Source organism: Cotesia glomerata, linkage group LG1 (assembly GCF_020080835.1).
Source record: "Cotesia glomerata isolate CgM1 linkage group LG1, MPM_Cglom_v2.3, whole genome shotgun sequence".
NCBI classification, from domain to species: Eukaryota; Metazoa; Arthropoda; class Insecta; order Hymenoptera; family Braconidae; genus Cotesia; species Cotesia glomerata.
In genome coordinates this window covers 26971173-26998498 of record NC_058158.1, presented here as the reverse complement: position 1 = coordinate 26998498, position 27326 = coordinate 26971173, and the positions used below count along the sequence as shown (strand labels likewise).

General features: G+C 27.1%; 11 protein-coding genes across 12 annotated transcripts; 3 read left to right on the top strand and 8 right to left on the bottom strand.

The window, feature by feature from the left end:
- The first annotated feature begins 619 nt into the window (after positions 1 to 619).
- On the top strand, positions 620 to 3925 carry LOC123275207. Its single transcript, XM_044743172.1, has one exon. It carries the CDS (start codon positions 678 to 680, stop codon positions 3141 to 3143), a length of 2466 nt encoding a protein of 821 aa, XP_044599107.1. The 5' UTR covers positions 620 to 677; the 3' UTR covers positions 3144 to 3925.
- LOC123275212 (26S proteasome complex subunit SEM1) lies at positions 3182 to 4782 on the bottom strand. The gene is made up of 3 exons (XM_044743177.1): positions 4580 to 4782; positions 4392 to 4488; positions 3182 to 3717 (listed from the first exon to the last, which is right to left on the bottom strand). The coding sequence occupies exons 1-3, from the start codon at positions 4662 to 4664 to the stop codon at positions 3666 to 3668; spliced, it is 234 nt and encodes a 77-aa protein (XP_044599112.1). The 5' UTR covers positions 4665 to 4782; the 3' UTR covers positions 3182 to 3665.
- A 473-nt stretch (positions 4783 to 5255) lies between these two features.
- Positions 5256 to 7233, top strand: LOC123275210 (motile sperm domain-containing protein 1-like). Its single transcript, XM_044743174.1, has 6 exons — positions 5256 to 5493; positions 5624 to 5800; positions 5878 to 6041; positions 6195 to 6351; positions 6436 to 6579; positions 6666 to 7233. Exons 2-6 carry the CDS (start codon positions 5662 to 5664, stop codon positions 6695 to 6697), a joined length of 636 nt encoding a protein of 211 aa, XP_044599109.1. The 5' UTR covers positions 5256 to 5493; positions 5624 to 5661; the 3' UTR covers positions 6698 to 7233.
- A 362-nt stretch (positions 7234 to 7595) lies between these two features.
- Positions 7596 to 9071, bottom strand: LOC123275209 (eukaryotic translation initiation factor 4E type 2). The gene is made up of 5 exons (XM_044743173.1): positions 8776 to 9071; positions 8482 to 8545; positions 8124 to 8363; positions 7887 to 8039; positions 7596 to 7808 (listed from the first exon to the last, which is right to left on the bottom strand). The coding sequence occupies exons 1-5, from the start codon at positions 8793 to 8795 to the stop codon at positions 7626 to 7628; spliced, it is 660 nt and encodes a 219-aa protein (XP_044599108.1). The 5' UTR covers positions 8796 to 9071; the 3' UTR covers positions 7596 to 7625.
- Positions 9072 to 10603: 1532 nt separating this feature from the next.
- LOC123275211 lies at positions 10604 to 11729 on the bottom strand. Its single transcript, XM_044743175.1, has 2 exons — positions 11140 to 11729; positions 10604 to 11067 (listed from the first exon to the last, which is right to left on the bottom strand). Exons 1-2 carry the CDS (start codon positions 11331 to 11333, stop codon positions 10677 to 10679), a joined length of 585 nt encoding a protein of 194 aa, XP_044599110.1. The 5' UTR covers positions 11334 to 11729; the 3' UTR covers positions 10604 to 10676.
- A 497-nt stretch (positions 11730 to 12226) lies between these two features.
- Positions 12227 to 18014, bottom strand: LOC123275206 (uncharacterized protein MAL13P1.304-like). The gene is made up of 4 exons (XM_044743171.1): positions 17744 to 18014; positions 12897 to 17441; positions 12713 to 12820; positions 12227 to 12525 (listed from the first exon to the last, which is right to left on the bottom strand). Exons 2-4 carry the CDS (start codon positions 17424 to 17426, stop codon positions 12343 to 12345), a joined length of 4821 nt encoding a protein of 1606 aa, XP_044599106.1. The 5' UTR covers positions 17427 to 17441; positions 17744 to 18014; the 3' UTR covers positions 12227 to 12342.
- Positions 18015 to 18619: 605 nt separating this feature from the next.
- LOC123267457 (60S ribosomal protein L7) lies at positions 18620 to 20625 on the bottom strand. Its single transcript, XM_044732085.1, has 6 exons — positions 20530 to 20625; positions 19965 to 20082; positions 19692 to 19867; positions 19370 to 19617; positions 19035 to 19132; positions 18620 to 18770 (listed from the first exon to the last, which is right to left on the bottom strand). The coding sequence occupies exons 1-6, from the start codon at positions 20538 to 20540 to the stop codon at positions 18660 to 18662; spliced, it is 762 nt and encodes a 253-aa protein (XP_044588020.1). The 5' UTR covers positions 20541 to 20625; the 3' UTR covers positions 18620 to 18659.
- A 125-nt stretch (positions 20626 to 20750) lies between these two features.
- Positions 20751 to 23444, bottom strand: LOC123269783 (ATP-dependent DNA helicase Q5-like). Of its 2 annotated transcripts, none has more exons than XM_044735628.1 (8): positions 23204 to 23444; positions 22905 to 23035; positions 22668 to 22832; positions 22139 to 22598; positions 21750 to 22050; positions 21335 to 21575; positions 21055 to 21252; positions 20751 to 20977 (listed from the first exon to the last, which is right to left on the bottom strand). In XM_044735628.1, the coding sequence occupies exons 1-8, from the start codon at positions 23310 to 23312 to the stop codon at positions 20855 to 20857; spliced, it is 1728 nt and encodes a 575-aa protein (XP_044591563.1). In that variant the 5' UTR covers positions 23313 to 23444; the 3' UTR covers positions 20751 to 20854. The 2 variants fall into 2 exon arrangements, with proteins under 2 accessions (XP_044591563.1, XP_044591555.1); XM_044735620.1 differs by having other exon boundaries at positions 21750 to 22065; positions 23204 to 23439.
- A 426-nt stretch (positions 23445 to 23870) lies between these two features.
- Positions 23871 to 24378, bottom strand: LOC123275105 (H/ACA ribonucleoprotein complex subunit 3). Its single transcript, XM_044743032.1, has one exon. The coding sequence runs from the start codon at positions 24248 to 24250 to the stop codon at positions 24056 to 24058; it is 195 nt and encodes a 64-aa protein (XP_044598967.1). The 5' UTR covers positions 24251 to 24378; the 3' UTR covers positions 23871 to 24055.
- A 58-nt stretch (positions 24379 to 24436) lies between these two features.
- LOC123275088 (EEF1A lysine methyltransferase 1) lies at positions 24437 to 25958 on the top strand. The gene is made up of 4 exons (XM_044743008.1): positions 24437 to 24726; positions 25295 to 25442; positions 25531 to 25740; positions 25804 to 25958. Exons 1-4 carry the CDS (start codon positions 24568 to 24570, stop codon positions 25935 to 25937), a joined length of 651 nt encoding a protein of 216 aa, XP_044598943.1. The 5' UTR covers positions 24437 to 24567; the 3' UTR covers positions 25938 to 25958.
- LOC123275080 (D-aspartate oxidase) lies at positions 25779 to 27304 on the bottom strand. Its single transcript, XM_044742995.1, has 4 exons — positions 26910 to 27304; positions 26680 to 26825; positions 26163 to 26601; positions 25779 to 26090 (listed from the first exon to the last, which is right to left on the bottom strand). The coding sequence occupies exons 1-4, from the start codon at positions 27216 to 27218 to the stop codon at positions 25977 to 25979; spliced, it is 1008 nt and encodes a 335-aa protein (XP_044598930.1). The 5' UTR covers positions 27219 to 27304; the 3' UTR covers positions 25779 to 25976.
- Between the last annotated feature and the right edge of the window lie 22 nt (positions 27305 to 27326).

The following is a 27326-nucleotide window of genomic DNA, read 5'->3' as shown; positions in this document are numbered from 1 at the left end:
ATATCCATCATAAATTTGCTATAGTTGCAATTGTAAATTTTAATTATAATACAGTGTCGCGACAGTAGCAAACCTAGTGGTGAATTTATGAATTTCCAAGAAATAAAATGCACAACAACTCCCTGTTGGTATTTTCCGTCACTATAAAAATGTGACCGAGTTTACAGCTGATATTTGTACTCGCCTGTCTCAAAAGCCAAAAAATAAATAAATAATCCGTGATTAATACCAGTTTTATTGATTAAGTTTTTGAAGTTTGTGGCTTTTATATTTTTTACTAATATTACACTTTCTGTAATCAATTAATATAAAAAAAATGCATTGCAAATTTTTTGACAAGCCATTTAATTATGCCAACGACATCACCTGTTGTTCGCGTAGAATCCAAACAATCAATAGTGATTAAATTTTTCAATACTCTTATTTCTGCTGATGAATAAAAATGATTATATTAAAATGCCATGATTTTATTCAAAGTTTTTAATACTCAGGTAAATCATTTATTATTACTGTTATTTTCATTTAACATAAATAATTATCAATTTTTTTTTTTTTTTTTTCATTTCAGATATATTTATTTTACGAGAAAAATTGCGATTCATAAATACATACTTTAAAGTATTAAAGGAATATACATAATAATAATAATAATAATAATAATAATAATAATAATAATAATGATGGAGCAAGTAATACCAATGAGTTGGTTGAATAAAATTTTCCTGATTTTAAGTTTGGGATGTGCAATATTTTGTCTGATAATAGAACAATGGCTCACTGTAACATCATTATCTATTTATATTTTATTGATATGGTGTATAATTGTCATAATAATATCAACTTGGTTGAGCTGCTATATTTTAAAAATAACATTAAAAGCTGTCTCACCATTTAATATCAAACCAGTAGATAATGTTATTAAAAATATGTTAAATATTAAGCCAGAGACTAATAATGATACAGTGATATCTCCTAAAAATTTACTTATAAATAACAAAGAATTATCGAATGCGACTGAAGAGAAAAAGCTGGATGGTAACAACGAAAAGGAGACTAAAATTAAAGCATCTGGCAAGAGAGAGGATATTGATAAAATAATAAATGAAATTAACGATAAGTTTATTGATAACTGGTACTCAATTATAAGCGATGATAAAACATTTGATGAGGAATCCAAAGAAATTCTCAAGACAATTTTTGAAAAAATTTACAGTAAAATATTATTGATAAATAAAATAAAATTATCTCATAAATTTGCAGATATATTGTTATTACATTTGAAAGAATACAGACGTGCTTTACGCCGCGTTGAAAAAGGTAAAGCTAAAAATATTGAAGAGGCTTATAGGTGTATACATCCAGGTTCTCGTAGTAACTCAACATTAGAACATACTCTACATAGTATTATAACAATAATAGTTCGTGAATTTCTTCAGTTGGAATTAACAAGTTCACTACCATGTAAATTATTATTATCAATACTTGCCAAAAAGTTGTCTCTAATACTTGATCAAGTATCTTTACCTCAATGGATTTTTGTCACAATAATTAATTATATACAATTAAGTGAAGATCCAATATCATGTAAAGATAAAGATGATGGTGTGATATCCCAAAGTTTAAATACAGGTTCAACTTCAGCGACAGCTGTAGTGATAAAAAGACAGTTGCCAAAGACAGTATTAAGTAATGATAATAATCCAGTTATTGAAATAACATCACCAAAAATAGTTACATCTTGTAAGAAAACAGATCGGATATCTCTGTGTCTTGACGGTCTTTCGACAATTGGACACAAAGGATTGTGGAATGACTTGAATGATGTACAAATTAATTATGAAAATTCTGATAAATATGATGATGATCACATTTCGCCAGTTTATGAAGAGCCTACAGACTTTGCAACGACAATAGCACGTTTGAGAAATTTACTTCAGCAGAAATCTACAGCCAACTCTCCGTTACCTGTTGAAGAAAAAACTTTTACGTATGACTGTAATCAGTTTTTCAATTTAGTAATTCCATGGACTGAGTTTCACACATCAACTGATGGATCGCAACAATTACTTTATTGTATTCAGTTTGACGATGTTGAACAACATGGCGAGGACATGTTTGAAACGACAACGGCTACTGTAAGACGACAGTATGCTGATTTCGTTCAATTGCACAAAAGCTTAGAAGAATTACCAAATTATTCGGCCGTCATGGCAGAGATACGTTTACCAGATGGCGGTCGCTTGGAGATGGAGAATTATTTAAAGACACTGTGTTTAAAATTGTCACCTGATACACCAACGCAGTTGAGACATTTTTTAAGGCCAAATAACGGTGGTAGCAAAAAAGCAGACGCAGTGGCTCCAAGATTTGATAGATTTTTAGCTAAAACCGTAACTGGAGTTTTTAATACTCTAAGAACTGTAGTGCCAGGTTTCGAAATGGACCAAGAAGATGACGGTGTCCCGATGCCAACACTAATGCCTTTATCTGACATTCCATGGAGATTCGTTGAAGATATTAAATCTAAGAATATCGCTAATGAGTTAGAAATTTTATTAGCCGATAGAGTAGACTTTTGTTCTGTTGATACTGCATACGAAGCTGTTGAATCTGTTGAAGGTGATTGTGACTCAGAACTTCTTTCACACTGGTTAAAAATAGTCAACACACCTTATGATGAAGAGCTTGAAGAATTAGATAGTAAATTAATCATGACTTGTATATGTATTGATTTAGTTTGCGAAATTTTAGCTGGTATTGAAAGTAGTAATACCTTAAGACAAGAAGCTGTTGTTAGATGGACAAAATTACTTTTTGGTAATATTACTGAGCCATTAATTAATAAATTTATTTTAAATTTTTATAGTTATATTGATTTAATGTCAATATTTTCGAATCAACAAGATGATACTTACAATGAACCTATTGATAGTATTGAAAACAAATTGTTTGTTATATTGTCGGCTAAAGTAACGAGAGAACTTAAGTTTATTTTTGGTGAGGATGATTTTAATAAAATTATTAAATTTATATTACAATCTTTAAAATGTAAAAAAGTTAATCTCGATTTATTGCTACAATTTGTTGATATTTTAGCATCTGAATTATTGATGGTATCTAAATCTAATAATTTAACGACATAAATAATTTTAAACAAAGCATTTATTTTTTTACGTTCTACTTAAAAAAAAAAAAAAAAAAAAAAAAAATATCAGTATGGAATAAAAATGTCTAAGTACCTGATTGCACTGTCAAGAGAAAATGGAGCGACTATAATTATCATTACAATATCTTAGAATAAGTGATTATTATAATCTTGTATTATTTTTAATTTAATCCAAAAATTTATTTCCATTTTCTCTCAAGTCATATATTAAAGAACAATTATGTTACCACTTTGTATTTTTTAGCTAACTTTTTTTTATAATGTTATTGAAAATAAATATATTTTAATTCTCACAAGAAATCTCATTACTAGCTGTTGTATAAAAAAAGTGTAATTTATATTTTTTTTTGTTTTTACATAAGTCTCATATCGTTTTAAATTACAATAAATCAGATATGAAGCTGATAATATGAAAAAAAAGAATACATTACAATATGAGATACAAAGAAAATGATCTATTGATTATTATATATTTATTGCTTGAAATATTTTCACTTCTCTAGTCCTTGGAATTGTTATCAATTTGATTTTTTTGCTTTTCAAGTTGTGCCCTTTAGAGAAAAGAAAAAACATAATTGATTATTATTTTTGGTAAATTTTCAAATGTTGAGATTTCTGAGACTCAAAGCAAACATCACTCAAATTAAATAGTTACAATATTCTTTGTATTTTTTACACAAATATTTTTATTGTTTAGAAAAAAACGACGCATTGTGCCATTAACTATTTATGTAAGACAAAAATAAAAATATTAATGAATATAATTGTTTGATTAATTTTCTAATGCATTAACTCTAAAATTTAATTAACAAGTTAGATAAATAATAGTCAATTTTTTCAAAATCAAACTTTAAAAATAATTAACTATTTTTGAGATAGTTGGAATAAATAAGTGCCGAAATGTTAAATGAAATAACGGTACGGTCAAAATTGCAATCAGGATGTAATACCTGGAACAAGATACGTAATATTAAACAAAAAAAATATATATAATAATTAATTCATTTAGTTCAACACGAGTCCAAACTATTTTATCATTCAATTAAAAGTTTTATGTTAATAAATTAAAAATAAAATTGAATTCAAATTCATAATATTAATGACACATTGACGTAGCTTGTTATTTTTAGTAAAAATAAAAAAAAAAAAAAACATTAGTCGACGTAATGCTTGCAAGACATCAGAAAGCCAACTCCTGTAAATGAAAATTAATTTAAAAACATACCTTAATTGATGATTAAAGTCATCCTCAATATCATCATCATCCCAATTATCCTCCCACACACTTATATCTTCATTATCTTCATCCTTTGCTGTCCAATCTACAGAAAATAAATGAAAAAGCAAAATTAGTACAAATAAATGAATCAGCACATTAGGTATCACTATGTTTAAATTTACGATAAAAATTACCTTCAGCAGGGAATTCCTCGAACTCATCATCTTCTTCAAGTAGTCCTAAGTCAACCTTAGTTTTGTCTTCTTTGTTGTCAGTCATTTTGAAAAAATAATTATTAAATTTTGCAATAACAACGAACTCTTATAAATGCAAGATCTTTCTAGATCAGTTTTAGTTGTAGGTTAGGGTAGACAGGAACATTAAGGTATCTACACAATGAATTGTAAATAAAATTTATCCTGCGGAAGGAATGAGGAGATACCTTACTCTGCCGTATTTTATTCTCCTCTACCTTACACGTAATTGGTAACGGTTTGAAAATATTCTCCTCAACCTTCAATACTATTGGTTAAAATTACTTTGACTTGTTGTTCGCCTGACTTCAACGACCTCTACAATGACGTCTGTCACGAGATGTCGGAAAAAAAATTCATTTATTCATGTGATTGTAAATTTAAACTGCAATTTGTACGCGCGCGCTCTCATCCTAACCAATAAGGAATCAGGATCCACTTTTTCGATTTTTTCGATACTAAACTGACTTCAGTTCAATCATCATAAATTTTACACTTCAGGAAGGACCGTCACAACACACGTTTGTGACGTCATATTACCAACACTACTAATATCGCACACATACATACATAGGTATGTGTTTTGTATCCACACATATGTGTATACATTGTGATGATCAGTACAAAGCAAAGCATACCAAGTAATGGTATGATTTGTATGACGATAGGATGAAATATAAAATATTTTTATTAATTTTCATAAATAATGAGTCATGTATACTTTGAATAATTTTTTACAATTACTGACTATTTATTTTCTTTACTTATTTACTAATTAAACTTTTGGAGTGTTTTCATTGTGTTGAATGTAAAATTTTATCTATGAGTTTATCAAGTTTAACATAAACAATCAGGTATATTTCTTTGTTTTTAAATTAATTAAAAATTTTTAATAATCATGAATTTGCAGCATGAATTTTTAAAACCAGTAATTTTTTTTTTTTTTTTTTTTTTAATGAGAATATTTATTTTTTATTTTATCAGGTGTATGGAATTTATAAATTTTGAACTTAACAGTGGAGATGCATTCATCACGTACACCAAGGAAATTTCCTGTTTTTGTATTTCCTCAGAGTATTACTTTTTATTTAGATGATCAGTCAACACATAAACAAGTGTTAACACTTTATAATCCTTATGAATTTCCAGTTAAATTTAAAGGTAAGTTGACTATAATGTATAAATTATTTTAGTAATAAATTTTTATTTCCAATAATTCCATATTGAAATTTTTCAAGTGCTAAGTACTGCTCCAAATAAATATAAAGTAGTTGATCCTGAAGGAACAATTAAGTCAAGATGCTGTGTGGATATTGTTGTAAGACACACGGCTTTACTAGTTGCCAATTGCAATGTGGTAGATAAATTTAGGATTCAAATGCAAGAACATCCTACAAAACAAGTAATTATATGAAAAAAATTTTTTTTTATAACTCTTAAGTAATCAACTTGATAAAAATCTCGTGTTAGAAAAAGATTACATTTTGCCAGAGTATTTAAATTTTTAAATACTAATAATATTTTTAAAAATCGTAATTATATTTATTAATAATAGGTAATAGGAAAACGAGATGTCGAAGCAAAACTATTATCTGGAGCCAGTGATCCGGGAAGACGTACTCCAGATCCTGAGATGTTTCAACAATTACCTCTTAATGAAACTAGACAACAAAGAAATTATTCATTAGCTTCTCAAGCACGGACAATAGAAAGTATGTTATTTTATCCTGTGACTGTAAATTTTTTATTTTAAATTTAAATTTATTGATTGTTATTATTTTTTTTTTTTTTTTTAGGAGGAACGAATTATATAGCACTCATTGCGGGAATTGTCTGTATCATCGGGTTACTGTTACCTACCGAAGGAGAACAAAGTCTAAGCATACCTGAATATCTTTATCTATCAGTTAATTTCAAACTTATATTGTCTTTTGTATTAGGTAAGTTTTTAAAGTAGATTTACGTATTTTTTAAGTCATAGATATCAAAAGTTCAACACAATTTATTTATTTCTATTTGTCCACAGGATTGGTTACAATCATAATTTTGAGATTGTAATCGCTTGCAAAGATTTCATGGAAAAAATTTTTACATAATTTAAAACTTTAACGTAATTAACGAGAAAAACGCACAACATACGTAAGAATTGTTTCAAGTGATATTACGTAGTTTTTTTCTTTTTTCGACATAACACAGTTGTTTTCTTTTCCAACGCAAGTCTGTGAAAATATATTGATAGAATTTTACGTCGTTTTCCTTTCACTCTTTTGAATACATAATAACTATGAATGGAATATTTTTTTATTTATCACATAAAAAAACGCTTATTAATTTAATACAGATCGTCGTGGTATGCTATATTTACTCTATTTTGTAAATATTTTTGAATAATTAATTCTGACATACATAAAGTTTATGTAAGGGACTTTTATCTGTAATTTAATCTTTGATGAAGATGTCACTAAAGAATGATAACTGATAGAATACTATCTTGTGTGTCATGAAATTCGTAAATTAAGTTACATATTACTCCTAAAAGTACGAAAATCATAATAAAATAAAGAAAATTTATAAAATACATATTTTTTTTTATATTTGATTTTTTTATTTTTATCAGAAATAAAAAGATTTGAAAAAAATTTACATTAATATCAACATGTGCTGTTACTGCTTTTTTTTCTTCGTAACTTTAGTAACAAATTATTTTTTTAATTTTGTTTGCCAACGATATGTTGCATGCCAAATATTTTTCTTTTTTCTAGTAATCACAATATTTTTTTTGTCATTTATATTTTTTAAAAAAACTTGAATCTTAAAAAATAATTGACATTAATAAGAATAACGAGCTTCAATAATTTTGTAGAGTAAATTTTGACATTTTAATTAATTATTTTATAAAAAAAAAAAAAACGAAAAATACTTAATACACTTCAATTTATAGCGTTTTTTTTTTTCATGTTTTATTCTCAGTCACTTTGATACGCGTTTAAAGCTTAACTGCTCCTTCACTTTGGCTTTTAATAATTGCGTGTTTAAGTCTTTCATTATGTGGTTTATAATCCATTAAAGTATCGGAAGGTAACTGTAGTACACGTCGTAGAGTTTCTTTGATTCGGCCAGTCGTTGCTGTATCGGACGATGTTTTATTCCATACACACACTTTATCTTCCTGTGAAGAAAAAAAAATTAATAACTAAACTTAAATTTCTTTTAAAATTATTCTTTAATAAATTAATATTCAATTTACCTGGAATCTTACAGATACAACAGCCCCACAAATTTCTTCGCCGACCATAAATTGCTCTCCTAACATAGCTAGAATAAGATTCTCCCAGCAACGATCTACTGAACCTTTTCTCAACGTAACTGCCCACTTTCCACCCTGTCTATTAGCTAAATCCTAAAAACAATAATTCGTAACATTATTATTCAATTGCCTTTAATATATAGCAACTAATTAAAGAATATATATTTTTTTACATACTTCCCACATAGGTTTGATTCCATTTTTAAACAGATGAAAATCTGATGATGGTGTAAGTTCCGAAGGTCTTGCTAAATGACTGTAGAGTGCCCAAAATTGTTCAACGCTGCCGAATCGTCCAATAAATTTTAAATTTTCAGCATAACGTCTATCACTTTGTTTGCCAACTGATCTCCTACTATACCATAATGTATAACCATACTGTAAACGGTTTTCATTTGGACCTATTTCTATGGGAGGCTAAAAAATATTTAATATTTATTTTAAATAAAAAAAATAATATAATTAAAATAATTAATTAGTCAAATCATTTTTTTAATGATTAAATTGTTACCAAACGCAATTAAAAAAAAATTACCAGTCTAATTTTCTGAGCTTGGTTGTTTGAGTCTTCGTCTCCACTTTCATCACTTACTTTAACACTAAAATGAAATAATTTTAATGAAATAAACAATAGTAAAAATATACTTTTAATGTTTTTAATAATTGATAACCAATATTCAATCATTTTATTGAGCAATAATGAATTTCAAACACAAAATGTCATATACTAAAGAAACAATATTTTATATTATTGAGTACTTGCATGGTTAATAAAATAAAAAAAAAATGACAATGTGACAATCATGAAATAAAATAAAAAATAACTCACGTGTCGTATTTTTCAGACATGTTGATTAATTTATAAATATATATTTATATAGATATATGAGCAATGTTAATAAAATATTATAAACAATGTCTTTTAACAGGTACTAATTAATATTATAAAAGCTATTTGGCTCTGAGATAAATATTTTTAACTAGTTATCTCTTTTTTTCTTTATGCAACAACGTAGTAAGTAGTATATACACTGATGTACACGCTGATATACTCGATACACGTTTTTTATTTGAGAGAATAATGTTTTCCCATGAAAAATGTAAAGGTCAGTTCCAATCTGTTCAACGCAAGATTCAACAATAAAAATTCACATTGTTGGATAACTTTTTTAGTTATTTTATTAGACGATAGAATGCGTACATTCAAAATTATTACACAATCATTTCTACTTTATTGATAGAGAATTACTACTTTATTGACTGAGAATTAAACACTAACGCTTTATAAATTATTTTTAAATGTTTATACAAAATAACACTTGCGGCTAATTGGCTAATTCAGATAGATTATAATATTTTTCAAAAATTTATAGTTGATAATTATTCTTATGATATTTTAATGTTTAGACAAATAAGACCATAGTTTTGTTACGAAAATAGCAATCAACCAATGAGAGCAAGATTATTTAAAAATTTTTGTATTTTTTATTTTTAATGCTATTCAATATTTAAACGAAACTCGACAGGTGAGTATGGTTAATATTACAGTACTGTTTTTACTTGATTATATATTAAATATATTATTTCAGCAGAATAAAGTAACCAGACAATAAAAATTAAATTAGCTGACATCTGACAATTTTTATAATTTATTTTATTGAAAATTTTTATTTTGATTAATTAAAAGAAAAAATTTCACAAGTTGAAGATTTGAAAAATTATCTGTGCAATTTTTTTAAGTATTTTTTTACTTGTAATTTAATTGATGAAATATAATCAAAAATTCTTGAACGTCGGCTAATTTTAGTATCATAACCAGATAAACATAAACAGCATAAGTACGAACATTTGTTTATTTTATTTACTAAATACAAATAATGTATAATCACTAATGATAACGTGGCAGTTATCGAATAAATGACAAAAAAATGCAATTAATTTCGTGATAGATTTAAACAATGGTTATTTTTTTTTTTTTTTTTTTTTTTTCAAGTAATTCAACGACATATTAAATATACAAAAATTTATTTAATTAATTTTTTCTAAACTAGTACAATTTCTTTAAGATCCATATGATGAGTAATTAATGATTCTAGTGTGTAAGTTAATCAAAGGTGTTTTTGAATAAACTAGAAAATAAAAAATCATACAGAAATTTTTTAAATTATAGATAAAAATTTTTATGATACTGAATTTGAAAGACTTTTGATAATTTTTTCAACAAATAAATTTTCACAAGAAAAACTTATTTAAATAATTCCATCTTCAAATGCTTTAAAAATTAAAAATGCAATTTCTTAAAAATAATTTCCTATAACTAGTTTCTTTTTCAAGACAATTCAAAAAATTGTTAAGTGTGCTAATTTCAGTCATAAATTTTTAGGTATTTATTATGATACTGAAATCAGCAGATGTTTGAAAATTTTTTGATTTATTTCATTAATTAAATAAGAACTGAAGAAATATTTTTAAAAAATTGCACTTATAGCGTTTCATATATTTTACATAAGGAATTTTTCTCTTTATTTTCTTGTATTAATTTTTTTAATAAGAACAGTTCTAAAAATTGTCAAATTTCTGCTAATTTCAGTGTCATTATTTATTACTATTTTTAAAATCTAAAATCAGGTCTAAATGATTTTGATGGTGAAAATATATAAATAGATATAGATATATATTTTTTTTAGGTACAAAAATATGTGTACATAAATGATATTTTAATAGTTATTGTTAATAATGTTTTTGAGTTTGAATATCATGGAACTTCTGAAAGTGACGTTGCAAACCATTCATTATTTCATTACGTTGATACATGACTTCCTTGTGACAAAAAGACGAAAAAATCATAGGGCATTCATAATCGATGCTTTCAATACCTCTAGTACTTGTTCCATCTTCTAAAAATTTGAATGAAGATTTAGTATTGAAACAGGCATTTTTTTCAAAAAAACATGTTTGGTGATCAGAATCAATCAAGTATTCGTCGCCGTCACGTTTTACTGAAAAATGCGCGATAGCTGAATTGTGAATTGATGAAATTTGACTTAAATGCTCCTTGTAACGGACAGTATACTTCCAATGATCGAGATTTCCAGTTTCATCAATAATAACAAATTCCTCTCTGAAAGAAAAATTATATATTTTAAATTAATATTTAAATATTGAGAAAAATAAAAAAAAAGTTTATACTTACAGAGTTGGATTCAGAGTTTTCATATTACTAAAATCAGCTACGAATTCCCATACATATTCTGGTATAGTATTTGGTATGGTAACCTCAACGGCTACATGATAAACTTTTTTATAAATAAAAAGTACATAAAATAGAACCATTAATAAAATATAAACGACCGAGCGCAATTTCCACGTCAACGGATTTAGTCCCATATTTTATTATCCAATACTAACAAAAAGTATTAATTTATATTTATATTATTTCATCTATTTCTTGAAATAATTTTATTTTAGTAACCGGTTAAATATTAACCAATTTTTAGAGTAATATAATTTTAAACAATTTCGAAATTTTAAGAACTAATAAGTTTTAATTGTTCACTTTAGTTTACTTTTGTGGAAAGAATGACGTGTATCTCGGAATTTAAATGATTTACAAATATCTTCTGACCGATGCAGGGTCGGAGGATTTTTTGAATACATAAATCATTCAAAGACATATGTTATATAGATCAGACGGTTTCCTCTCTGCCTCTGTTATCTCACTTTTTATTTTTATTTTAAATTCAAACTATCCGTTGTTACACGTATACAAAAAATATTATAATGATAATAATAGTCGTCGTAATCAGTATTGTTGTTGTTTTAAATTAAGCATGTACTTGAAATTATACTGGAATGCACATATTTATTAAATAAATTCTAGTAACTAGCTTATAAATTATTATTATTTTTGCTCATTGTAAACTAAAACCTATCGATTTAAATAGCATTTATTATTATAAACAATCGTTAAGTATATAAAAAAATTACTTATTTGGAGACTTAAATTACTATTGCTTATATTAAAACATTGAACACTTGATCAAATATAATTATAATTTTTATCCAATTATAAATGATAAAATGATTGATTGGTAACTTAAATATTTAACAAGTATTTTATTTTTTTATTCAAATACTGTTGTAAAGTTTTTTTCTTTTCTTACAAATATGGTATTGATAACTAATAATTACTGACAAAGACAATAAATATCTATTATTAACATTTATTCATTAAAAAATAAATAATAAAATTTTAGTTTACTTAATATAAAACTTAATGAAACATAAAAAGTGTACAGTCATTTTAAAGTAATTAAAACTCCTTTTTATAGGTGATTAAAGTTATAAAAATTTTTCCAAGTTATCCAAATTAATTTAAATTTAAGTTTAAAGTTTGTCACGATTCTCTCGACGATTGTTCATTATTAAATTTATCCACCATTGATTTAACATGGTCAGGTAACAATTTGCTCACAGCATTATGGACTGACATTGATTTTAAATTAAAAATTCTTATCAATCCATTTTGATAACCAGCTGCAACCCATAAATAACTCCACGAATTTTGATTCCATGCGAGCTGTAAATGGTAAATAAATTTTTATTATAATCTAAAACAAATTACTAATAATAATTTTTAATTCTATTTTAAAGAAAAGTACATGTCACATCTAAATATATAATAAAAAATATTAAACGACAAAATACTTGAATTAATATCTTTACTTATTAGAAAAATGTTAGTTTATTTGGTTAATTAATCTTACCCTGTTTACTGATGTAAATTGATATTGTTCAAGCGGCACAGTGTTCATGGTCTCGGAGTTTACTGGATTACGTCGATTTATTTTTCTAAGCAAATTAGTTTTATAATTCTGAAAATAAAAACAAATTAAATAAATAAAAATTATAAATATTATTTAGTTATATTTTATAAAAATGAACACTTACATTTAAATCGTCATGATAAACAATTCCAAATCTATCTTTACAAGCATCATAAGTTTCCGGGATATTTTTAACATCATTTGCCTGTTGATTATCATTAAGGTTTGCTTCCGAATTATTTTCACCTTCTGTATTTTCTCCAAAATCAACAAGTTCAATACTCGAAACTAACCATCTTTTTTTAGTAAGTTTATCAATATCTTTCATATAAAACATTTGAAATGGAAAAATAGCAGTTACGTCACCAGCTAAAGTACCATGACATATTCCATTAGCGTAATCAGAAACTGCAAGGCCATAAGTTGTTGAATTTGTAGGTAGGAGTGGAAACACACCAGAAGACGGATCTCTGATTGCCATCATGTACGAAACGGTATGACCCAGACCAAGAGCATCGTCGTAAGAAGTATAAGTATTTAACCAGTGTGTCATCCAAGCACCATTGGTCCCAGCGCCTTTCTTAACATTGTCAATAGGATAATAAGGATCCTCTAAATCCCAAACTTTTGTGCACCTATCCAAGCTTGTAGTTGCTAAAAAGTTTTTTCCGTTTACTGGAACAATTCCAACATAAGTCACAGCATGTCCATGAGCATAAAAATGTTGAAAAGCATTCATATGAATGGTGTTTTCATTTTTGGTTACCAACAACGGGGATTTGCTGATCAAGTCCCATAGTGCGACGTAACCATTAGAAAATCCGGCTGCAATTGTATCATGACCAGATAATTTACTCCAACTCAAACTTGTGCATTGCCAATTGGCTTTATTTTGTTGACTGAGAAGTCTGTTGAGATGCAAAGTTACTACTGGGTCCGTTTGATAGATTGGCAAATCATTGCCATCACTTGTATTGAAGTTTAATTCTTCTGGAAATGGAAGAGAATAAATATGAACGTTACCATCTGAAGAAGCAGTAGCAAGGAGTCCCATTCTTTTCAAGGATCCTCCTCCAAATATGCTATCATTTTTCAATAAAGAATGATGATAGCTTCCTGATGGACACCATTCCATGCACCAAATAGTTCCGTTGTTGTGAGTAATTATGTAAGCAAGTTTTGGAGTCGGAGTTGCGGTTGCTACATGATCTAAATGCCCCATATTCCATATCTGAATAATGTTTTTAAATTTATAAGACTGACTTATGGTGTATTTGTTTTCCATTGTAGGGTGAGTACTGACTGCAAGATATTGGTTGATTTCTGGATCATACATTGGTACAGGAATCGGTAACCACGCCAATGCCCAAACTGGACCACCAACGAAAAATGTTGGCACATTATTAATAACTGCCGATTCAAACAACTTAAAACTTTTCCATCCTTTGTCTCTTTTTTCTTCTTCGGTTAAATTTTCTTCTTTTATTATTTTTATTCTTACAAACTCAAAGTTTTGAGAAGTATTTTTCATCTGTTTAGTTTTCATAGAAACTTTCAACTCGGGAAGATAATCTTGAGCCTGAGAATTTGTTAATAAATTAAAATTGTTAGGTAATAAATTTTCAAACAATTTTGATTTGTAATTATCCAACTCAAATTGGATTGTCCATTTCATTGATGGAGTATATGTTATGTTTAATGAATTAGGTGGTAGATTTTCAGCATTTCGTAAAAATTGAGCTCGCGTGAGCAGGCGAAGCTTATCATATAGTTTCAATTTACCTTTTTTCGAATCAGATTTTGTATCATTCTTAGGATTATCAACATCCTCATTGAATTCTTCATAATTATTATGATTACTTTCAGCACTTCCATCGCTAAGTTCGTTAACATCGAAATCAGAATCTTCAGAATTTAATTTATCCGAGTGTACCGACTTGACATGACTTACGATAATATCATTAAATTTTGAAAAAAATTTACAAATTTTACAAATATATTCAGTTTGAGGCGTAAAATTACACGTACGAAAGTGAGCACATATTTCATCTAAAGTGTTCGCACTAAATGTGCAACTAGGTTGACGACATTTAGCTGGTCTATTAGCAGCGATATCTTTAGCCCACTTGCCTTTCCAAACATTTGGTAGTTTTTTAGCACTCAGTGGTTTTTCAATTAAGTCATCTAGTTTTGATTTACTAGTTTTACGTTTTTTTGCTGGCGGTTCATCTCTGACAATTTTAGTAAACTCTAAAATTTTACCTGTTGCTTTCTCTGCTGCTTTACGTTTTCTTTTACCGTCAATTATATCATCATTAACGGTGACAACTTCAGATTTTTTTGCTGCTTCATTCATTTCTTGTCGATGAGTACGTTCGTGAAAATCTACTGACGATGGCATAAATACACCTTTGCATAATGGGCAAATCCACATCATTTTGATTTTTTCCTCTTCTGATTTACCACAAAATTTGTAATGTGAAATAAAACCCGAAACACTGCGCTTTATTTCATTACATTTATCACAAATTAGTGAGCCTTTTTTTTTCTTAATCGCAATTCCCAGCACTTTTTTCCATAGTTTTTCATTACCCTCAAAATTTGGTTCCTTACTACCGTTCAACCATCCAGTATTATTATGTTTTGATAAATTATGACTACTCCATCTTGATTTAAAAAATTTTTCATTACATTTTCCACATTGTACCTCCTCATTTTTCATTTCTTTTTTCTTCTTTTTGCCCGAATTCATTGATGTTTTCCCACCGTCAGGCTTAATATACCAGTCAGTTATTTTTTTAATACTTTTACTTTTACGCCTTTTAGATCTAGTTGAATAATCTTCATCATCATCGTCATCATCATCATCATCATCATCATCATCGTCATCGTCGTCGTCGTCGTCATCGTCGTTATCATTGTTATTAGTATCATTAGCAGCATTATCATTAACCGTATCATTGACATGATTTGTTACTACTTCTTTTGCGATTGGAGTTGGTGGTGTCAAAACTGGTCTTCGGGGTCGGCCTCGACCTTTCCGCACGACAGGAACTTTAACAGGAGTTTCGACAGCATTTTCCTCTACTTCTTCTTTCTTATGCCTAATAGTTTCTGAAAAATTTTCAATTTTCGCAGAACCTTCAATATTATTACTCTCATAATTTTTCTCAGCACCTTTAGAATCATCAAGTATCGGTTTTTTATCATTTGATTCACTATTTTGATTAGAAATTTTCAACTTTTCATTTAAATCACAATCTCCCGTTTCTCCATTTATATTCGAAATTTTTGATTGTTTAGTCCCATTTAATAATTTTGAATTTTCAATTAAACTGGAGGCTCTTGTTTTTCGTTTCAAGTTTAAAATTTCCAAATTTTCGCTTGGATTGGAATCTTCCAATTTTTTATTTAAATTCTGACCATCTAAATTTGGACTTAAAGCTGAACTTGATGATTCTTCATTAGATTCATTTTCTAGTTCGCCGTGATTCAATGATTTTAATTTTTCCATAGATTCTCTAGTGAAATATTTTCGGGGTCGACCACGTTTTTTAGGAAGTAAAGGGTCATCCAGAATTTCAATAACTTGAATTTTTTTTTTTCTAGGTGGATTTCGTTTTTTTTTCTTACTCAGACTTGCATTTTCATTTTTCGAAGCATTTGTATCTTTACTACTGACGTCTTCAATTTCAGCACTAACTGCTTGTAATGATTTTTCCAATTCTTGTGTTGGTGGTTGAATTAGATCTTTGCTATTGAGAATAGCGTCTCTGGATGCGTTTGAATTTATCGTTGACAATTTTATAACTTTTAACCCAGGTGGTTGATTTGAATTAGCACTTGACTCATCAGCTTTCTTAGAATTCTTTCTGTTATTGATTTTACGATAAGTAACAGTTTGCCTTCTGAATGCTTGCAATGAATCATTTTTATTAGACTTTATTGCATCTACAAAAATTACATCACCTGTACTATTTGCAGCATCGTTGGCAACTTTTGTTTTGTTATTTGTCGTACCAGTACCTTTATTAGTCAAAGTCCTTTCTAATCTTCTGGGAACTAACTCTCCAGATTTTCTTACTTCCGATGGCTTAATAACAACTTTTTTGTGATCTCCAATAACTTTTAACTTATTTTTTGGCAATAATTTTTCATTTTCATTTCCGACATTTGGAGATTTTAATACCACAATACCATTTTTACTAGGACTTCTCCGAATAATTAATGGCTTTTCAAGAGTTTCCACATGACGAACAATTGATTTTTTATTAGTTTCTTTATGTTTTTTTTCTACATCATTTTCATTTCCTGAACTTTCAGGTAATACATCCGAATTCACATCCTTGGTATAATTTGATCCTTCACTATTAGATGGTAATTTATTTTGAATATCAGAATTAGTCTCTTCATTGGAAGTTTTAGGTATTATCAATTGTGACTTATCCTTATCAATTTGTACTACTGACACTGGTTTAATACTGGTGTCAACTTTAACTTTATCTTTAAATATTTTTATTTTTTCATCAAGTCCCAATCGTTTTACCATTTCAGATGTTAAAATAAATACACGTTTTGAAGGTGAATTTTCATTTCCATTTTGATTTGATGAACTTTCTCTGGATTCATCCAAAGTTTTTATTTCATCAGACATTTTATTGTTCGATTTCTATTAACAAAAAAAACTAATGTTAATTCTTAAGTAAAAATAATATTTTAAAAAGTTTTTCAACATTAAATAATTATTTATAATAAAATTTACTAATTGAAATAATGTGTAGATATTGGGTGGGTTCGATCCCACATCCTACGAAATTATAAACAGTAAATTTAAATTGACAGAGGATTATAATGTGAGCTCAGACAACATTTTAACAATTTTAACTATTAAATTAAATAATGTCATGTTGAAAATTAAATGACAACTAATATTACATAAATTAATATTTAATTAATTATCGATATACTTACATTTATTCAAAAATAAGGTTATGTACAGATTATTTAATAATTACAACTTTTATCGCGTACTACACCATCTTTTATCTATATGTTATCAAAATAGTTTATTCACCAGGAAAATTAATCATAGTATTTTAATTAGAATGCATTTTTAGATTATAATGAATTAGAAAACTATATGGTGTATAATTCACCATGGATAAGATTCGAACACACGAGGTCCAGTTTTATAAAACTCGTCGTCTAGTCTAGTGTATAGTTCGCGCAAGCAGACATGTTGGTTATCAATAGTAGTTGTTTACGCATGCGCTAAATGTTAAGGATAGACTTACATAGAACTAAGGTAAAAGACCATGAAAATTAAAGTAGCAGATATTAAATAATTTTAAGAATTTTTTTAAGAAATAAATTAGTGCAAAAAAAATTATAAAAAAGAATTGATATGTAAAAATTTTAAAAAATTAAAAATGCAATTTTGTAAAAATCATTTTTTGAAAGAAATTTATTTGTCAAAAAAAAAACTAAAAAATAATCAAGTGACTGCTAACTTTAATGTCGTTAAAAGACCCCGTTATTGACACTTGTAATTTTATTTTAATTAGAAACAATAAATGATCTCTGATAAATTAATAAATATAATTTTTGACTTAAAAATTTTAAGATAATTGGTTTTTTTAAAACATTTTATTTTTTTTATTAGAATAAAATTGCAAGTGTCAATAACTGGGCTTTTTACCTTACTAAATATAAATATGAAACTCATAGAACTAATAAAATTATTAATTAATAATTGTTTATGTTTAATATACAAGTATTAGTGTACTAATATTAAGTAATGAAAGGATCTATTGGGAAATTTATATTAAATTAAATAAATATTTAATATGAAGGAACAAGATAAGTTTATTTGTTGTTTATTATAAATTTAAACCATTCGCCTTATCAATTCATTAATTTTATCTTCACGGTTACCGAAGTCACCACCCTCGACGTAGTGGTTGGTCTTTTTACGCCATCCTCCAGTTGGTGTGTTTAACTAAAAAATAAAAACAATTGATTGTAAATATAAGTTTTCAATAAATTAAATAAAAAATTATTTATAATGATAATGTTTAAGATTTTCTCAAAATCATATAGTATTTTACTGTACAACAATTGGAATATCTTGTGTTGTTTTATGACAAAGTGAGAGGCAATGAAACGTTTATAATTTTCATCACCATGCCTATGTCAATTATCCATTGTTGATGATAATAAATATAAAGAAATAAAATATTATTAATGAATAATTATAATTTACCTTGAATGGCCACAAAAAGTTGCTGGCATACTTGAATTTAGATCCAACAGTGAAGATTTCATGGATCAAATCTTCAACACAGATGATGTCGGTGCGGCCTAAACAAATTTTTATACGATTATAGTTTAAAATTTAATCAATTTTAAGATTATAAGATATAAGATAATAAAAAATTATTTAAACTTTATTAATACTCAAAATAGGTTTAAAAAATTCACAAGACGTAAATGTAGCGCCTTTACAATCATACAATATGATTGTCAGGTCATATCTGTAGTGCACAGATTTTTCAAGACTATTGTAAGTATAAATATCTACTGTGAAAATTAACTTACCTAATTTCTTCTCGATGATTTCGTTGCTGGTGATAGCGATACGTTGGCGGTCAATTTTAGCGAATCCTTTTTTGTAGATCAATTCGCGAACTGATTTCAAGTTGGGGTATCCCCAGGTGACGTAAGGCTCAACAATACGCAACATGTTGATAGTTGCTTTGTTCAACCGAATGAAAACAGCGTTGTTAATTTGTTTCAATCTCAACAATTTGAGGATCTTACGGGGTTTGGGAGCGATTTGGTTCACACTGTGAAATAAAATACGTATTAAATATGATCATGAGTTTAAAATAAATAATTGCGACTTGAATAACTAACTTACCCCCGAATACGGATTACAAAGGCTAGGCGAGCTTCACTCGGAATATAGTAATTTCCGCGGTTCTTGGCTTGTCTCTTCATTCTTACTTCATCCCGCTCCTTCATGCGGTATTCCTTCACATACTGTTCAGCACGTTTGAAGATTTGCTTCCTCTTCAAGTAGTGGGCTGCGCGTTGCTACAATAAAAAAAAAATTATTTTTAAGTATACAACAAAAAAAAAAAAAAAACTTGAATATTTGAGGAATAAATAATTTAAATGCACTAATAAATACCTTGATGGAGGCTTGGACGCGGACAGCTTTAGCTTGAACGCGGCGTTTTCTCCTCTTCAAGACGGACTCAGGAACTGCCGGCAATTTTTTTCCGGGAGTGACGACATCATTCTTTTTACTGCAAATTTAATCATTGGTAAATTTATAGTCTCAATCAGGATTTTGAAACAGTAACTTAAACAGAAATTCAATTTAAGTATTGATTCACTCCAATAAATTTTGAGGTTAGGAGATAGTCGATTATTGCATGCATCACATAAATTCATAATTATAAATTAATAATACACTGAGTATTTTAGAAATAGAGTATTACTAAAAATTTTTAATTTTCAAGTATACTGAGTTTTTTTTAATTGTTAAAAAATAAATTTTTTTTTCTCAAAACGTTAACCCACGACCATTTTTAAATCAACAATTGATACATGTTTAAGAATTAATTTACAAAACTAGACATTAAAGAATGTTCTTGAAAAATTAATTTATTTTTACCGATATTTCTGTTAATTAACTTATTGTTTAAACAACCGATGTTTAAAGATTTAATACAAGTATTAAAATTACTTACGCGTCCGCCATCGTATGTCGTAGTTAAAAGAACACGCGAGGCTCCTTCAACTAGGGTCGCACTGTAAAAGAAAACTTAAGGTATGAAGTTTGCCACCATGAATCAATTGCTTGATTTGTAATTTGAGCGGCAATTTCAAATTTCACTTTAATAAAATTAGATGCATGTTTTACTGGTTATCAAAAAGAAGAAATTAAAATAAAAAAATAATTTAAAATTTATTTAATAATTATTAATAACATTATTATTTAAAATATAGATTTCATACATTTTTATTTGCATATAATTTTTTTTTAACTTCGAAGAATGTTATATCGAATTTTAATTATTTTAAATGTAAGATATTTGTACTAATTATTTTTTTTTGGCATTTTTCACCCCAATATTTATAGTTAATAATATAATTAGACAGTATTTTTGATGCAGTTTTCTTCTTAATCGACCTTCTCTAAAAATTGTAATATTGAAATGTTTATTACTTATTTTATAATAAATAAAACTTGAGATAATTTAAGAAATATTTACCAATACTTGAAGTTTTTGAAAGTAGTCGTCTATGTTATTGGTGGAAAATGCAATGTATTCTAAACTTCTTGCTAATCGTGATAAAACTTTTTTGTGAATACCAAGTACAGATTCTCGTGGTTTATCGGCTGTATCTGGTGCCCGATTATAGTTTTTAATCAAAGCAAATGCCAATATACGATAATTATTTTCTCTATACTAAAAAAAAACAAAAAAAAAAAACAAACAAATTAAATAAATAAATTATTAAAAAAGATTTTTTCAAGCTATTGATCCTTACATTAAACGTTCTTTCTTGAAAATTAGTGAGTCTTTCAGATAAAGTTTGGCCAATTTTATAAATGTAAATTTTAGAAATGGGTTCATCTTTAATAACGTTGAACATTTGATGTTGTTGCATAGCAATTTGAAATTTGTTGAAAGCTTTTCTATAGTCATTTTGATTTCCACAAGCATCACAACGGTTTTTGCATGATTCGCATGTGAATCCAAAACTTTCCGAGTATAAAACATGTCTACATCTGAAATAAAAATACATTTCTATTAATCGACTGATAAAAATTAAGTATACTAAATAAAATAATAAATTATTGATAAAATCTATCACTGTAAATGTTATCACTTTCAATAATTATAAACCTTTTAATATATGTAATATATAAAATAACAAAACAGTATTAAATTAAAATACTCACTTGTCAGAAGTACAAAAATTAACAACATGTTCAAACCCTGAGAAAATTTGCTTGGACATGCTCATCATTATAAACTGTGCATATAGCCAATCTTCCAGCCCGAAATAGATCCTGCAATGGGCCTTTCCATATAGTCGTCCCGCTTTGCCAATATCAATATAGTATTGATCAATTGTTGATGGCAACGACCAATGGATCACCAAACCAACATTGTCTTTGTTAAGGCCCACTGCAGAACCGTGTGTAGCCGCAATCATCACGACTTCTCTCTTCTTCCACTTTTCTTTACTTTTTGTTTGATCTGTAAATTTCATTTCTTCACCACAAAAATATTTATATGAAACATCTCATTACTTATTCATTCAGTAAATAATAATATCAACAAATACTTGTGAAATATGGCACTGTTGGTATCCCACGTCGCGATAATTCATCAGCAATCATCACCGTATCTTTATTTTTTTGACAAATTATTATTCCTGAAAAACTTTCCATAGCTTCAATATAATTATTAATCAATTCTGTTACGTCATCAAGTGGATTATTTAAAATATCCTTATATTTTATATCAATATAAATATTTGATCGGACCCAGTTGTAATCTCCGTTGTATTCAACAGCATTCACCATTCCCAAAGACTTTTTAATATCTTCATTGATGATTTCAGTGCCTATTGAAGTCAGTGCAATCAAACGTACATTTGGAAAATTTTTTCTTATTTTAATTATTTCATTATAAAATTTTTTATAATCTATCGTGTTTTCACTAGAACAATGTGCATCATCAACTACAAACATGGATATCAAGTTATTCTCATACAAATTTTTAATTAATGTTAGAAAAGATTCCTGCAAAAATATAAAAATTATATTACGAAATAAATCATTTAATGGAAATTGATTGATAACGTTTGTTACCTTGTAAACTTGTGAAGCACATGTAGTAGTAGTAATATAAATAAATGTTGGTGTTTCTTGACGAGTTGATAATTTATTGAAAAAATTTTCTTTCTCTAATTTAGAAAGTTTTGAATGAAAATAACATACTCTAATATTTCTTTCTTTTAAAAATTCAACTTGCTCCTTAAAATAAAAACTATATCATTAATTTAAATCATTTAATTAATTAATTTATTACTTACTTAATCAACTTACTTCTAATGCATTGTTATTCGACATAAAAACAATTGCAACATTATTATCCTCATATAAAACGGCTGGTAATTGAAAGCACAGAGATTTGCCAGCTGTAGGAGGTAAATTAATCAGTACATCAGAATTTTTCTCTGTAAATAAATTTTTTAAAATAAATAGCTTCATAATATTCTATAAACAGAAAAAGTAATAAAAAATTGAAATAGTTATTAAAAATAGAGTGTTATTTATTTACTATGATAAATATCATATACATTATTATTATTTAGTAATAATTATATTTAAAAATTAATTCTAACCTTTTAAAACAGTTTGTATTGCTTCAAGTTGTTTGTTTGATTTAAAATATTTAAATTTAAATCGATTTCTTAAACATTTTTTTATTTTTTTGTTTGTATCGAAATCCATTATTAATTATTTAATAATGACATAAATTTTATAGCTGTCAATTCGAGATGTTAGTGTCAACTGAACATAAACAGGAATATAAATCAAAATAACCTGTTGAGCAGTGAAATAAACATAATACTTACACAATAAAATGTATATAGTTATTAAAGACACCGAAATTAGCACTTGGAAATTTTTTAAGATTAAAAAAAAATTGAATGCAGAAAATTATTTTTAGAAAATTGCATTTATAATTATTTCGTTTCTAAAAATAGAATATTTTCATCAATTTTAATTGCTATTATTTATTTGTTTAAAAAATCTAAAAATTATAAGATGTCTTTCAATTTCAGTATAATATTTAGTGTGAATGATAAAAATTAAATTAGACAATTTAAAATACAACATTGAAAATATCATTTAATAGCTAGAAATAAATAACTAATAATAATAATCACAAAAAAAATATTGCAGCATAGAGTATTGTAAAAGTAAAAAGTTTACAAAGAATTTTTAATTTATATTATTAAGTAGAATAATTAAAACATATATAAACTAAAAGAAATTTTAAACCAATTTTATACATTATATAAAAAATTTATTAATTTTGAGTCTTAAACAAATTACAGCTGATCATATTATCAAATTTAAAAAAAAAAAAAAAAACAATACAATTTTTAAACCGACAATACAATCGAAATGATGGAAATATGAAAAATTTTCATATTTATATCTTGAGTTGGTAAATACTATAATATTTATTAATATACTGGCATTTTTTGTTGAGTTAACAACAATCCAAAACGTCTTTTCAACGTGATTCTTTCCCTCGAGTATTTATCTTCTGGTGAAAATCGAGCTGGATGAGCAGATACCGTGGGCTTTCCAGATGGATCAACCTTCTTGAGAGTGTACACACGTTCTCCTTGCTCGTTCAGATAGTACATTAAATACATTTTCGAAGGATTATTTATTAATTAATAAACAGTTACAAAAGGATCACAGTTGTATATTTACGACTATAACCTCCCAACTTCAAACACGTGGTGAGATGTTTAGATACTAATTAAAACAAAATCCTGAAAATTTCTCTAGAGTGTAGAGTAGTCACCAGAGGCTCTGTAGTCAATGTCTTTTTTAGTATTGCGCCTCTAGTGCTAGCAAAGATATTTAATTCTCCCACTTTTTTTCTAGTTCTTATTTATTGTTATAGCACCTCGTGTTTTATTTGAACGATTTTTGCGAGTAATTAAAAATATTAAAAAATACCAATATGACGGATAGCGACGATGAAGTTCCTCAGTTAAGCGGAGCAGCATTGGCTGCATTAGAAGAATTTTACGCTGAACGTCGAGAGAAAGAAGAACAAATAAATAAAACGTTGACTAATGTAAATAATCAAACACCAGATATTGTGTTTGATGAAGATTGGGTAAGTCGAATGTCTGCAATGTTTACTAGTGATAAATTTTTTTTTGCGCCAATTTCATGTTGAAAATTATTATTATTATTATTATTATTATTATTATTATTTATGATTATCAAAAAGAAATAGAAGTAAATATGCCCATAAACATTTTTACTTCTCTTTTAGATAAATTTTTTGTATTTTTTCGAAATAAATAATAACCATTATTTTAGTGACATTAAAATTGACAAACACTTGACAATTTTTCGATTTTTCTTGAATAATAATCTAGGTATAGAAAATTATTTATAAATAATTGCATTTTTTGAATAAATTTTTCTTGCTACAATTTATTAGGTAAAAAATTTCTAAAAACTATCCGATGTCTTTTAATTTCAGGGTCATTTGTTTTTTTAATGTTTTTAAAGAGTGGTAGAAAAAGATTTTATTTTCATAATTTTATTAATAAACCATTCTAAAAATAATTAATTTAGTTGGCATAATTGAAATATCTACGTTAGTAATTTATGCACAAATCATACACATGTTATTCTTAAAGAGTATTTCAATTGACATAAACATCTCGTTCTAGCAATTGAGTCAATTCTGGTATGACGATGAAACAGTTGATACAATTACGAAAGCAGCTCTTCGAATTACTGACAACGATGGAAAAATAGCTCTTATTTCATGCCCAACTTTATATAGAGCGTTGAAAAAAAATGCAGGAAGTAGACAAAGTATGCAACATTAATATGTGTTTAGCATTTTATATGTTTTCATATTTTTATCAGTTAGAAGAACTGATACACTTGTTAATATTTTCAGTAAAAATCTTCGAATATGATACAAGGTTTTCTGTATATGGATCAGATTTTATTCCGTTTGATTATAAATTTCCACTTCATGTACCCAAAGAAATGGCTAGCGATTTCGACCTCGTAATTGCAGACCCACCGTTCTTATCAGAAGAATGTCTTACTAAAACTGCAGTGACAATTAAGTTTTTATCAAAAAAGAATATTCTTTTATGTACAGGTAATATACATTTTTAATCAATGAAAAAACAATTCAAATAACTTAAAAATTGTTTTTAATTAGGTTCAATGATGGCTGACTTAGCAGAAAGACTTTTAAATGTAAATAAATGCGATTTTCAACCGCATCACAAAAATAATCTGGCAAATGAGTTTTCATGCTATGCTAATTTTGATTTCGACAAACTTTTGAAATAAAAAAATAATTTAATTTAAAAATTTTGTAAATTTTCTTCACTACAATTTAGAATTCGAAGATTTATGATAATTTTGCACGAGCTCAATTGCATATTGAGCGGTACCCGGTGCTGTAGTGACCCCATATCCACCGTGGCCATAATTATGGACGATCTAAAGGAAAAAGTACACATTAATAACACTGAGGTACAATTATAAAATATTAATTAATGTTCATATATCTACCACAGCTTTTCCTCGATCGTTTGATATTTTTTCAATTTCTACTCTAACTCCTCCTTCTCTGTGAGGTCTAAGCCCAACAGCATGTTTTAAAGTTTTTGCTTTTGACAATGAAGGTAATAATTCTTCACATCTTTCTCTGATCGATTTGGCATCATGCGGACAAACTGTTTTTCTAAATGTTTCAAAATTGCGTGTACCACCAAGAGTACAAGTTCCATCAATACCGGGAATTATGTACGTATCTGTTTCATTATAAAACGTTGCTTTCACCCATGGAGCATATACTTTGATTACTTGTCCTCGTATTGGTATCATTTTTTTATCATTACACAATTTTTTTGCTCCTAATCCTGAGCAATTGAAAATAAAATCATAATCAACTAATTCATTGAATGATTTTATTGTTTTTGTCACTAAATTTGTTCCTTCTTCTTTTAATCTAAAACAATTTTTTATATAAAATTAATCATGTAATCATTCAATTATTCCTAGTAATTGATAAATAAATTATTGTTACTTATTTCTTGCCCAAGGAAGGTGATATTGATTTTGAATCAAAATTGTGCTGAAATAGCAACCATATTTACTATTTTTATTGATCAAATTAAATTCCTCGTCAGTTGTTTTCCGGTAGATCGGTACTACTTGTTCCATTAATTTATTCTATTTTTAGAATTATAAAATATATGTTAAATTATTTTAATAGTACTTATAATTTTAACACTAAATAAATTATTATTTTTAAACCTGGACAATATCGGGATTAAAACTGGAAAACATATAGGCCTCACTCTCAGCAACTCCCGCTTGAATGGGTTCAAACTTTTTAGAAATTTCAGTGTAATACGAATAAGAATCACTAATCCATTTTTTTTTTATTTCTTCCGTCGGCCCATAGTAAGTATGTCCAACTCTAAAAAACCCTGCAGCAATATGACTAACAAGATCATCGTAATTTTCAGCAAGCACTGTAATTTCACAATTTCTAAATTCACGATGTAATTTTAATGCAGTCGTTAATCCGACAATTCCACCGCCGACAATTGCTATTTTCATTATAATTTTAGGTAAAAGTAAAAATAATTTTTTAACAACGCTCACAATACACGCGTCAGTGCTCGACTGACAGTAAAAATAATATCATGGAAATATTCCCTGGTTATT